Source organism: Chiloscyllium plagiosum, chromosome 39 (assembly GCF_004010195.1).
Source record: "Chiloscyllium plagiosum isolate BGI_BamShark_2017 chromosome 39, ASM401019v2, whole genome shotgun sequence".
In the NCBI taxonomy this organism is placed as follows: domain Eukaryota; kingdom Metazoa; phylum Chordata; class Chondrichthyes; order Orectolobiformes; family Hemiscylliidae; genus Chiloscyllium; species Chiloscyllium plagiosum.
In genome coordinates, this window is record NC_057748.1 from 1686872 (window position 1) to 1700903 (window position 14032).

Here is a 14032-nt window from a genome sequence, read left to right on the forward strand (position 1 = left end):
TAAAAGGTAGGGAGGAGGGACTTGGAGGGGGGGCGTTGGAAATGTGATAGGTGGAGAGAGGTCAAGGTGAGGGTGATAGGTCGGAGTAGGGTGGAGGCGGGGAGGTCAAGAAGAAGACTGCAGGTCAGGAAGGGGGTGCCGGGCTGGAGGGATCCGGCTGAGACAAGGTGGGGGGAGGGGGGATGAAGAAACTGGTGAAGTCCAAGTTCATCCCCTGTGGTTGGAGTGTTCCCAGTCGGAAGATAAGACGCTCCTCCTCCGACCGTCGGGTTGTTGTGGTTTGGCGGTGGATGAGTCCAATGACCTGCATATCCTCGGTGGAGTGGGAGGGGGAGTTGAAATGCTGTGCCACAGGTTGGTTGGGTTGGTTCGTCCGGGTGGCCCAGAGGTGCTCTCTGAATCGCTCCGCAAGTAGGCGGCCTGTCTCCCCAATATAGAGGAGGCCACACCAGCTGCACAGGTGAATCTGTGGCTCCACCCACATTATCTACTGCATCCGCTGCAGCCGGTGTGGCCTCCTCTATATTGGGGAGACAGGCCGCCTACTTGCGGAGCGATTCAGAGAGCACCTCTGGGCCACCCGGACGAACCAACCCAACCACCCTGTAGCACAGCATTTCAACTCCCCCTCCCACTCCACCGAGGATATGCAGGTCATTGGACTCATCCACCGCCAAACCACAACAACCCGGCGGTCGGAGGAGGAGCGTCTTATCTTCCGACTGGGAGCCCTCCAACCGCAGGGGATGAACTTGGACTTCACCAGTTTCTTCATCCCCCCTCCCCCCACCTTGTCTCAGCCGAATCCCTCCAGCCCGGCACTGCCTTCCTGACCTGTAGTCTTCTTCTTGACCTCTCCGCCTCCATCCTACTCCGACTTATCACCCTCACCTTGACCTCTTTCCACCTATCACATTTAGCAGTCTTCTTCTTGACCTGCAGTCTTCTTCTTGACCTGTCCGCCTCCATCCTACTCCGACCTATCACCTTCACCTTGACCTCTTTCCACCTATCACATTTAGCAGTCTTCTTCTTGACCTGCAGTCTTCTTCTTGACCTGTCCGCCTCCATCCTACTCCGACCTATCACCCTCACCTTGACCTCTTTCCACCTATCACATTTAGCAGTCTTCTTCTTGACCTGCAGTCTTCTTCTTGACCTGTCCGCCTCCATCCTACTCCGACCTATCACCCTCACCTTGACCTCTTTCCACCTATCACATTTCCAACTCCCCTCCTCCAAGTCCCTCCTCCCTACCTTTTATCTTCTCCTGCTGAACACTCTCTGCTCATTCCTGAAGAAGGGCCTGTGCCCGAAACGTCGAATCTCCTGTTCCCTGGATGCTGCCTGACCTGCTGTGATGTTCCAGCAATAAAGTTTCAAACATGAGAAAAGGAATAGCAAGCCTGTGGAGGAAGAGAAGGGGCAATGTGGTTAATAGAATAGGTACAAGCGTAGGCTATTTGGCCCTATGAGCCTGCCCCACCATTCAATATGATCAGGGCTGATTATGCAATCTCAGTATCCCATTCCCACTTTCTCTACACAGCCCCGATCCCTTTAGCCAAAAGGGCCACGCCCAGATCCCTTTTGAATATACCTAATGAACTGGCCCCAACAGCTTTCTGTGGGAGAGAATTCTTCACTCTCTGAATGAAGAAATTCTTCCTCACCTCAGTCCTGAATACCCTACCCCTTACTCTTGGACTGTAACCCCTAGTTCTGGAATTCCCCAACATCAGAAACATTCTTACCTGCATCTAGCTTGTTCAGTCCATCAGGATTTTAGATATTTCTATGAGATTCTGCCCTTATTCTTCTAACTTCCAGTCAGTACAAGCCCAGTGGATTCGGTCTTTCCTCATATGTCAGTCCTGCCATATCAGGGATCAGTCTGGTGAACCTTCGACTACCTCAGTAACAAGAATGTCCTTCCTCAGACTAGGAGACCAAACCTGCACACAATATTCAAGCTGTGACCTCACTAAAGCACTGTAGCAGGACAGCGACACAAAGTACAGCAGTGCGTGTTTCTGAGGTAGTAATGTATTTGTGCTACACATGACACAAAGCAAATTAAAATCTGAATTAATATGTGAGGAGACATGCACAAAAGCTTATGTAGTCTTGGCAGATAAACTATTGGAGTATTACAGAGGCGCTTACACGGCAAATAAAGTCAAGGAGCCAAGCAATTTGCAGGACAACGACATGGACTTCCTGAGACTTCAGTGTATGACTGAGGAAGTTTCAGGGAATTGATTACAACAGACAAGCGATAGCTCACTAAAGAAGGTGAAGTGACCACCGTCTTGAAGCCTCTATTTCAGATTTAAAACAAACTTGGATTTCTATAGCACCTTTTTGGCTGCACAGTCACAGTTATAATGTAAGAAACACTAAAGCCAAATTCTGCACAAAGAAATCTTCCACAAAAAGAAATGAAATGATATCTAAATCATCTTTATTCTGTGGTGCTAGTGTTTGAGGCACAAATATTGGCAAGGTCACCATGGATAGGTCCCATGCTCTTCTTTCAAATGGTTTGGGATAGTTTACATCTACCTGACAGAGCAGAGAGGGTCTTGGTTAAACATCTCCTCTGACAGACATCACCTCTGTGCAGCATTCTATCACTATTGCACTGAAATGGCAGCTTAGATTATGGACTCAAATGTCTGCAGGTTTGAATGAATAAACTTCCAACTCAGAGGCTGGGGTGTTGCCTACTGAAGCATGGTTGACAGCAAATTATTGCAGGGAAGTGCCTGTACAAATTGTACCAATCTTGCTGCTCTCCTGCCTGGCCCTTGTTCTCTGTGTGCTGTTCTGGCAGGCTGCCAGAGCTGACTGTCTTATTAATGAGACATCAGGTCAGCAACCTGAGACTCCAGCCAACAAATGGGTGCTTCCTGACCTAGAGCAGAGTCAGACACCTCTGCATGCCTCTGGTGTTTGAAAACAGATGGCAGCTGTCAGGGAGCGCAGTACAGAGGCAGATATCAATGTCAGTGCAAACTCTACAGCCTTTTGTGTGGCTATAGTTGGTACAGGCCATTGGAAATTATGCAAAGTCTGCAGAAAAGTAGGATATGCTGGTGATTCCAACTCTCCTTCCAATCTGTGTCACGATTGGATCTGACATGGAATTATATGCCAGAGCTTTTACCTCTCACACAGCTTACTTCATCTCACCCGACCATCACTTGGGCAGGTGTAGGCGTGGGACTAGTTTAGTTTGGGATTATGTTTGGATGGACTAGTTGGACCAAAGGGTCTGTATCCTTGCTGTATGACTCTATGGCTCTGTCTTTCACTTTTATTAGATTACTTACAGTGTGGAAACAGGCCCTTCGGCCCAACAAGTCCACACCGACCCACCGAAGCGCAACCCACCCATACCCACTCCCCTACATTTACCCCTATACCTAACACTACAGGCAATTTAGCATGGCCAATTCACCTGACCTGCACATCTTTGGACTGTGGGAGGAAACCGGAGCACCCGGAGGAAACCCACGCAGACACGGGGAGAAAGTGCAAACTCCACACAGTCAGTCGCCTGAGGCGGGGATTGAACCCGGGTCTCTGGCGCTGTGAGGCAGCAGTGCTAACCACTGTGCCACCGTGCTTCCTTTAAATGCACCAATGCCATTAACCTCAAACACGCCATGGGATTGCAAGTTCTGCATTTGGTCTGTTCTCCAATAAAGTTTCACCTGAATTCTCTACTGGAATTATTAGTGACTATTTTGTATTTATGGTCTCAAGCTTTGATCTGCTCCACAAGTTGAAATTTTTTCTCTATATCCAGCCTACTGAACCATTTTATAAATTTAAAAACCTTCAACCTCTCTTGTCGGGAGAAAAGAGCTCCAATCCTTCAGTGGTTATTTCCAGTCATAACCAATCAGGTCTGACATCCCTGTGATTTTTCTGCATCTTTTCCAATGTTTAAGTCTGCTTTTTTGAACATGAAGTCTGCAACTATTCAGTTCTCTGAGTCCTGCTCCAACTTCCCTCTCCCTATAAGATCTTCCAGTACAAGACCTAAAAGATCCTGGGAACACATCCCAACCACATAAAGAAAGCTGACTCACCTGAAAAGGAACCTATCATCTCACTCATAAACATTAATAACATCTTGGCCATCAAATTAAACTTTAATATCCACTCCTCCAAAATTGAAATTTGGTAATGTGTGTACTATCTACAAGATGCACTGCAGTAACTCAAAAAGATTCCTTTAACAGGCGCATCTTATTACATAACATTCACACCTAGAAGGACAAGGGCAGCTAGCATATGTCAACACTATAACTTCCAAATAGACTCTAAGCTATCCACCATCCCAGCTTGGAAATATATTACTGTTGCTTCATTATCATCGGGTCAAAAAATTGAACTTCCTCCCCAGCAGTACAATGAATCCACAGCACATGGACTGCAGCGGTTCAAGAAGGCAGTTCACCACCACCTTTTCAGGAGTAACCAGAGATGGGCAATAAACGCTGGCTTAACCAACAAAATTGCCTTTAATGCACACAGCCACTTCGATATTGAGTGTACGGTGATTGGTGTCAGTACACTGGTCACAGCATTGATTTCTGGATTGCAAGGACCTCAGAGACCCACACATCCAAAGAGAAAATTCGAGGGAACGCTGCTGATCAACACATGTTAATGTGGGACAGCTGTTGGGTATGGGAGTTCGCATTTTGAGAAGAAGAGTTAAAAATGGAAGAAAGGAGGTTTAGAAAGTATCTGCTTATGCTTGCAAGAGATTAAAAATACATAGTTATAAATGCACTCTAAGTGTAAATATGTTTCATCTGTCATTACCAGTTCTGGACATTTAGTTTGTAAATAGAATAGAAAGAGGAAGCTCCATCTTTATTGGCATGAGACTTGGCTTTTGAAAAGGGGAAACTCTCCTCCTGTCTCACTGGTTGCATTATGAAACAGTAGAAGCATAATATGTTTTGAAAGTGAAAAGTCAAAGTCCGCAGATTGAGACTTTGACAACTCAGTTTGTAACTTCAAATGTGGGTGTCAATGGCGAGGGCAACATTTATTGCCTATCACGGATCCCTCCCGGAAAGACAATGGGGAAACTTGTTCTTGAATCATAGAATCATAGATCCCTACAGAGTGGAAGCAGGCCATTTGACCCATTGAGTTCACTCAGAAGAGCATCGTACCCATATCTATTCCCCTACCCTATCTCTGTAATCCTGTATTCCCCATGGCTAGCCTGCACAGGGGGAAGCATGGCCAATCCACCTTAACCTGCACATCTTTGGATTGTGGGAGGAAACTGGAGCACCCGGAGGAAACCCACACAGACACAGAGAGAATGTGCAAACTCCACACATCATTGCAGAAATAGGTGGAGAAATGATTCCACTGTTAGGAAGGTGTTACAGGACTTGGATACTGTCGTCCTGATGTCAGTCCAGGTAAAGACAATGGGGTTCTTCAACTCCCAGGGCAACACTGAGGGAGTGTTGCACTGCCAAAGGCACTGCTTTTCATGGAGAAGCTAGATTGACGACCCATCTGCCCCCGCAGGTGGATGTATGACATCCCATGGCCACTATTGAAAGAATAGTAGAGTATCTCGCACATTTCCCTGGATCCCAGCAAGGCAAATGCTATGCCATCTTGGTGAGCATGAATTGGATTTTGAAATTAATTTGTGGCACTTTGGAATGTTCACGTTTCACCTTCTTGCTTATCCAGTTCTGCCTTAAAAATATTCCAATACTGTTTCTACTGCCCTTTGGCAACAGACGTCTAAAGGCTCACAACTGTCTGTGGGGAAAGAAATCTCGCCTCCATCTTTTATAGACTAATTCTTGTTTTTAAACAGAGACCCCTAGCTCTAGATTCTCCTACAAGAAGAAGCATTTTCTCCATATCCACCCAGTTAAGACCCTCAGGATTTTAAATATTTTGATCAATCTTCTAAACACCAGCAGTAATAGCCTGGCCTGTACAATCTTTCCTAATAAGACAATACTGAGATCTGTTTCCAGCATTTTTACATCCTCCCTTAAATAAGGAGACCAACACTGTACATGTACACCAGATGTGGTCCCATCAGTGTCCTGTATAACTGAAGCATAATGTCCTCACCTCTGGCTTCAATTCTCCTCATGATAAATGGGGTGGCATGGTGGCTCAGTGCATAGCATTGCCCCCTCACAGCACCAGGGACCCAGGTTTGATTCCACCCTCGGGCGACTGTCTTTGTGGAGTTTGTACATTCTCCCTTGTGTCTGCGCGAGCTTCTTTTGGATGCTCCAGTTTCCTCCCACAGTCCAAAGATGTGCAGGTTAGGTGGATTTGACCATGGGAAATGCAGGCTTACAGGGATGGGGTCGTTGGGGGAGGGGGTGGTGGAGGTGAGTCTGGCTAGGATACTTTTCAGGGAGTTGGTGTGAACTCATTGGGTCAAATGTCCTGATTCCACACTAAAGGGATTCTATGATTATTTGTAAAAAAAAATGAGGACCAGCATTGATCCCACTAGAACATTACTCACTATATCTTGCCAACCAGAAAAGACCCATTTATGCCGACTCTCTGCTTACTGTTAGCTAGACAATCTCCTTCCCATACCAGTATATTCCTTTTGTTTTCATTTATTGAAAGATAGTCACAGTAGTGATGACTGTAAAACTGTCAATATTGTTGTTAAAAAATATGGTTCCCTAATTCCCTTTAGGGGGGAAAGTCTGTCATCCTCAACTGGTCTGGCCTACATCTGACTCCAGTCCGACAGCCTCACATGACAGAATCATATCGAGGCCTTCAGCCCATCAAGTCTGCACCAACTCCAAGGAAAGATTTAGGAAACATTAGCTTTTATTTGTCCTATTCAACCTCACTATAATAAACTTCTCCAAATGAAACACATCAGAGTGAAACTATAAGTGTTTGTTTGCAGAACTTCCTCATTTAACTCTGAATATTGATTACACCATGTGACCAGCCTCAGTTAAAACACATTCAGCAGTGCAGAGCATGCAAACTCAATCATAAATCTCCACAGGAAAGCAAAGTTAGAACTCTCAAACTCTAATAATTGTTCAAACCCTTGCTGTTACTCTGAACAAGTCAATATTGCGAAATGTCAAACCTGTAACGTACTGCATTGAATCGAGGATTGACCTAAAGAATCCAGGAGGAACTGTGTGATTGAAGACACTGAAAGCAGTGATTAGAATAATGCCTCGTCCTGGGAGACAGCTGGTTGGAGTCTTTCTGCTCCTCTTGGCTTTCGGGGAGTTGAGGCGGGTGAGTTGCTTGGCTTTCAAACACTGTGTCGGTAAACTGGTGAAGCACATCTTTACTTGTACACACCATAATATCTCAGAGCTAAAGGAGGCTGTCTCAGACCTTCCTACAAATGTCAAGGTTCTTAATATCTCCTTCAATTCAATCAGGATTTTATATCGCCAAGGTCTGGAAAATCTAACCCAGCTAGAACTTTTGAGACTGGACAATAATAATCTGACAACCATTCACCCAAAGGCTTTCTGGAAACTCAGCAAACTCCAACTGCTAAACTTATCCTGCAACCAACTGGACACTCTCAGACAAGGAATCTTCAAATCCCTTCCCAACCTGACCAACTTAATCCTCAAACACAACAAGTTGACTGGTCTCTCTGGAGAAGGTATTTTGCCATTAAAGAGGTTGAGTGTTCTGGATATTTCTTTCAACAGTTTAAGGAATGTTTCATCTTTCTTTGCAGTTCTTAGCGGTTTTACTGGTCTGAGAACTCTAAATGCTGAAAACAACAATATCAGTGCTTTAGAAATCTCCTCACATTTCCCTCCCAACCTGACCCACCTCCTTCTAGCCAATAATACCATCTCCCGACTCCAGGCACCTGACACGTTTTTTGCAAATATTGTTCACTTGGATTTATCCTACAACAAATTGTCAAGCTCTAAGGAATTAACTTCACCCAAGTTCACCAGACTTCACTTCCTGAATGTGCAAGGTAACCCCTTGGGTAAGAATGGGATTATTTACACTGTTCAAAACTTGGATGCACCATTGACAAACATCACCCTGTCACACCTGGCACTGAATGACAAAGCAACACTGGAGAAACTGTGTAATATCATCCAGAAAAAAAAGATTGTGGCATTGGAACTGAAAGACAATGGACTTCATAAGGTGAGTGGTGCCTTCAGCAACTGTCAGGGTGTTTTGTCTTTGGATTTGTCTCACAATCAAATCAAAAAGCCAAACATTTTTGGCAGTTTGGATATTCCGAACAACCTACAAGTATTAAATCTTGACCATAATTCAATTCGAGATGTCTCTTTATGTGGCTCATGGCAAAATATGAATGAAAACAGATCTAGTCCATGTTTAGAGAACATCCTGCATCTGACCTTCAGATCCAATCACATTTCTGCCATTAGATCGCACGCATTCCAAGATTTAAAAAACCTGCGCTTTCTTTCCTTAGCTTTGAATGAGATTAATTTTATAAACATTACTGCGTTTGTGGGTCTAACCAACCTAAGAATGCTGTCACTCACTAACAATGCAATTGGAGAGATTTTTCATGAAACCTTCACTAACCTTGTAAACCTGCAATCCCTGAAGCTCAGGAATAACAGGATTCCCATTGTGTACAGTAAGACTTATTCCAGCCTCTCTAATCTGACTATATTGGATTTGGGAGGAAACCACATTCAGAATATTAAAAAAGGAGGTTTTAAAGGACTCAAGGCTTTAGAAAAACTTTATCTGGACAGAAACTGGTTGTCAATAGTTTCTCAAGAAATGTTTGAAGATCTCGAATCCTTGAGGGTATTGGACCTTGCCAACAATAAGTTATCTTTTCATGTCGGTCCCTTAAATTTTCCTCCATTCATTTATCTTCACAATCTCCAAATGCTAAAATTACAATCTCAAGAGTCATCTGGTCTTAGCATGTTACCTCATAATCTGTTTGATGGGCTTCAGCAGCTAAAGACACTTGATATATCCAACAACAAGTTTGTAAATCTCAATACACTGCCCTTCTATGCACTTACTAGTCTAGAGAGGTTGTACATGAGTGATATTTGTAATGGGTTCCAGACAATGCATCACTTAACTTTCGCCAACCTGATAAATCTTCGACATCTGATTCTGGAGAATGTTGGCTTGGAATCCATCAGGAAAATCCTCTTTCAAAATCTAACCAGCCTCAACTCTTTGATGTTGTCAAGCAATATGATCCATGTGATCAAAGAGAAGGATATCCCTCCGTTGCATAATCTCACCTATCTGAACCTGCAATTTAACCCCATCTCCTGTGTTTGTGACAATGTTTGGTTCCAGCAATGGGCTATTAACTCCCGTGTCCAGGTTGCTTTTTTCTACCAGTATCCATGTGTGGACAGTGGGGGTAAGAAAACAAAGCATTTTGCAGAGTTTGACAGCTCAGTGTGCAATGATGGCTTTGTGGTGTTTTGTGCAACAGCCGCAGTTATATTTGCTTTCATGGTAACAGTTGTGGTCTACCAGAAAGGCAAGTGGAGTTTCCACTATGGATATTACTTGCTCCAGGCTTGGATTCATGAAAACAAACTCCAGAGGAATCATACCAAAGGCTACAAGTTCGATGCTTTTGTATCCTACAACTCAAAGGATGAAGCTTGGGTTTTTGACCAACTAATGCACAATCTGGAGAATGAGGGGCCTCCATTTCACAAGCTCTGTTTCCACCACAGGGACTTTGAAGTGGGTAAACCTATTGTGGAAAACATTGTTGATGCCATCTACAAAAGCAGAAAGACAATTTGTATCATCTCCAAGAATTATCTTCAAAGTGAATGGTGCTCCATGGAGATGCAAGTCGCCTTGTATCGACTCTTTGATGAACACAGTGATGTCCTCATCTTGGTTTTCCTTGATGAGATCCCTGGCTATGTGCTCTCTTCTTACCATCACCTACGTAAGCTGGTGAGAAAGAAGACCTACATTAATTGGCCCGCTGATGAGTCTGGGCAAAAGCTTTTTTGGATCAAGTTAAGAGATGCTCTCAAGAAAGTGTGCCTAGCTTCTGATGAATCGATTCCTCAACTTACCCAGTCCACAAACTAATTCCATGAAATAATTCATCATTCTCAGGCAGGATTATCAGACCGACATTACAGTTGTTGTGGAACTGGCCTACAGGCTTAATCGCTGACCTCTCACCTCCAGGATCTGATTTATGGAACAGGAAGAGGTAATTCAACCTCTCCATCCTTCTCCTCCCTTCGATTAGATATGGCTAATCTGTACCTCAAATTCATTGACCTGCTTTTAATCCAAATCCATCATATTCTTATCAAGAAAAGACTATAAAATCTGAGTCATGTTAATTTCAATGGAATTCCCTTGCACTATAATCTGGAAGATGGAGCTTCAGGTTTGTGGAAGACAAGTGCTTCCTGTTTCCTTCACTGCCAAATGCTCTAGTTCTGATTTGAAAATACTGTCCTTTTGTTTTAGATTCCATGGTAAAGGAACTTGTTTCTCTCCGGGTACCTCTCAATTCTCTTTGCCATTGGAAACTTCAAGATCAGAGCACTCAGCAACTTTCTAAACTCGAAGGATTATAAATCAAATTAAACTCATAATTTCACCCTTTGAACAGCAACATCATTCTGGTTAATTTGCACTTAGCTATTCCAAGGTCATGACGTCCATTGAAGTTGCCAATTCCTAACACAGGAACCAAGGCTCCGCACAATTGAAATATATTTTATTTTCACTTTGGACTCCAACTCTCTTGGGATAAACGCTAGCATTCCATTCATTTTCAATTACTCTTGTTTGCATTCTAGCTCAGACTATTGGGATGAAAATCTCCTCTGTTGATTGTAAAGGTCCAATATGAAAGGATATTTTGAATGTAATGATTCCACTTGCAAACGGCTTTAGTTCCCTGTAATATGTCTCCAGGCCCAGCTCCCATTATAAATGTATTACATGCCTGAATTTAGAAGGGAAAAGGTTTACAGAAAGTAAGTACAGAGATCGGATTTTTAATATCTTATAGATACAAATTGTAAACTGTTTATCTGAAATTGTAAGAACGGAGTTATTACAGATTTATTGCTCTTAATATGGTTGGGTTGGGCTGAAGAGTCTGTTTCCAGGCTGTATAGTTCGGTGACTCTATATCTCAATATCAGGAAGTTTCTACTTTGTGACTAATGTGACAATCCAAACATGTCTTTTTATTTGTGTGTCTATCACATTAAATACCCAAATCTTGTTACCTTCTTGTTTATGATTATTTTTAATTGATCATTTTGTTTTTAACATTTGTTTTGAATGTAATGTTGCTGTTCACCATCAAAACTGATGCTCTTGTATTTTTCTGTTATGACACACTTCTTTTAAGTCTATTCTTGGCAAGGAGGCATCACTGGCTAGACCAGTATTCACATGGCACTTTGAACCATTTGTTGACTTGGTGATTTAACTGCCAGCAATAACACAGCCCCAGTATCTGAGGCCAGTGCACATATACAGAATGTTGCAGATAGTTATACCTGCATTCATATCAGCCAATCATCTAGGAGTGTTAGGTTTTTTTCCTGAGGTTGCACACATAAGATGCAATTCGCACACACCAACCTCTGCAAACAGTTAAAGTTTATTAAAGCCTGCACAAGCTAGGCGACCCTGTATGCAGACATGTGAAGTCAAGCCCAATGAGCCCCGAATAAAGGAAACATATCCCCTTTATACAGGTCAGTTGGTAATGCTTACAGGTACTCTGGCCACTCTCCCCCTTTCTCCCCACAACCACATGTTACCGCAGGTACAATGGGAGGATGACATTATCCTCGTAGATAATGTAAATGCAAAAGCCTAATCCTGGGGAATATTTATGCAGATGATTTCCTGGCTCCCAAGACACTGTAGGTGTGATTTGCAACAGTATCAGAGGATAATCACGAACTTGATCAGCTGGGGGTGGCTATGAAAGCATTACTGAATGGAAGGGGCTGAATGCAAGTCTGATTTGATAACAGCAGGAGAGTAGGAGTGAATGGTTGCCCAAATGAACTGGGAGTCATCCACATTCCTGCATGAATGTCGTCCCCATCCACTTCCAGAAGGTTCAGTTTCTGGAGAAAGACAGTACAGTTTAACCCTTTAACATTACATTAATGTTCAGAGAGAGAGTACAGTTTAATCTTTCAACATTACAGAAGAAAACCAAGAAAACGATGCAGTCCCATGAAGCTTGGGTAACAGCCCATATCAACTGGCAGTTTCAGAGACACCAGCATTATGTTAAGCTTGACTAATTGCTAGGAATATAGATATAAGTTCAAGATTTATGATGCGATAGGAAGAGACTAGAGCTGTTTTCCCTGCAGTGTTGGAGGTTGAAGGGTGACCTTATAGAGGTTTATATAATCATGAGGGGCATGGTTAGGATAAATAGCCAAGGTCTTAGGGTGGGGGAATCCAAAACTAGAGGGCAAGATGAGAGGAGAAAGATTAAAATGGACCTGAGGGGCAACCTTTTCACGCAGAGGATGGTGCATGTATGGAATGAGCTGCCAGAGGAAGTGGTGGAGGCTGGTATAATTACAACATTTAAAAGGCACCTGGATGGATATATGAATAGGAAGGGTTTGGAGGGATATGGGCCAAGTGCTGGCAAATGGGACTCGATCAGATTGGGCTAAGTGGTCAGAATGGATGGGTTGTGCTGAAGGGTCTGGTTCAATGCAGTATGACTCAGTGTTTCCTGTGCGTGCCTTGTAGGCTTATGTCCTGTCAATTCCTTCTGTTCTGAAAGAGAAATTTTCTTCATTTGGATCTCTGCCAACACAGACAAACTATTAAGGAAATCTTGTAAAATTGGGATCAATAAGATTTTCCACTGGAGTAAGAGGAGAAGGTTATAAAACACCACAGCAGACTGTTGGAGTTATGATGCAGATCTGCCATGATCTGATTGAATGAACAGAACAGTACAAGGGGCTGAATGGCCTCTGCCTGTTGAAGGGAAGATGGTGGTGTAGTGGTAATGTCATTGGGTTTAAAACCCATCATGGCAGCTGGTAGAATTTTAACAAATCTGAAATTGAAAGCTAGTCTCAGTCCCTGTTAACCAGGATGACCATCATCAAGTGTTATAATAACCCTTCTGGCCCACTACTATCCTTTAGAGAAGGAAATCTGCTGTCTTTAGCTAGTATGGCTTACATGTGACTCCATGTCCATGCCAATGTAGTTGATCCTAACTGCTCTCTGAAATGGCCTGGGAAGTTACTCAGTTTTAAGGAGCAATGAAGGGTGGGTAACAAATGCAGTCCTTGCGAGCGATGCACAATCCTAGAGAAGAAAAAGCTGGTTCCATGGATTCCTGCCCACTGTTAGATGGGATCTTGGATGGTACAAATGGGTCAGTATTGATTCAACTCCCAAAGCCAATGCAACACTGCCATCACCTGGTTGTCACCTCCAGCTGCAAATATAACCCACTCACTCCACAATCCGTGATGGGTTTGATGTATTTGATCCTGATCCATTTATCCCCAGCCCAAACCTAAAACTACAACAAAGGGCACAAGTTGCTCCAAGTTAAACTACAACTCAGCCAGTAATTTCTAAATTATAAGGAACAAAAGGGGAGAATAATCAGAGGCCATTTGTAACTTACAAAAGCTTCCCACAGTTTGTTTTTTTTTAATAAGGATTGTTTCAAGATTGTAGCCTGAGTGTTTGAGCTCTTCATAACGCAAATATTTTACAGTGTTAAAATTTGGGGAGTTGTGGCTGAGAGTTAAACAAGGTGAATATATGGGTGGAGATGCAAAACAAAGTGAAATAAATTTATAATTACAGTGAGGCCATCAGGAGGGAAAACACCAGATATTTGTGGGATGTGAGTGACACTGGCTGGGTCAGCATTTATTGCCTGTCCCTAGTTGCCCCTTGAGAAGGTGGGGGTTGAGCTCCCTTCTTGAACCGCTGCAGTCCACGTGCTGTGGGTTGACCC

The 14032-nt window shown here is 43.4% G+C and overlaps 2 protein-coding genes across 2 annotated transcripts in view; one reads left to right on the forward strand and one right to left on the reverse strand.

Moving 5' to 3' along the window:
* The window catches only part of LOC122542096 (chromobox protein homolog 6-like), a 69740-nt gene that overhangs the window by 35332 nt on the left and 20376 nt on the right, over positions 1-14032 (reverse strand). The gene's annotated exons all lie outside the window — the stretch shown is intronic.
* Positions 7032-11284, forward strand: LOC122542095 (toll-like receptor 13). Its single transcript, XM_043679456.1, has one exon. It carries the CDS (start codon positions 7234-7236, stop codon positions 10117-10119), a length of 2886 nt encoding a protein of 961 aa, XP_043535391.1. The 5' UTR covers positions 7032-7233; the 3' UTR covers positions 10120-11284.

Bases quoted from the DNA above. Each gene is read 5' to 3' on its own strand.
- LOC122542095 (XM_043679456.1), top strand. From the start codon at position 7,234: ATGCCTCGTCCTGGGAGACAGCTGGTTGGAGTCTTTCTGCTCCTCTTG.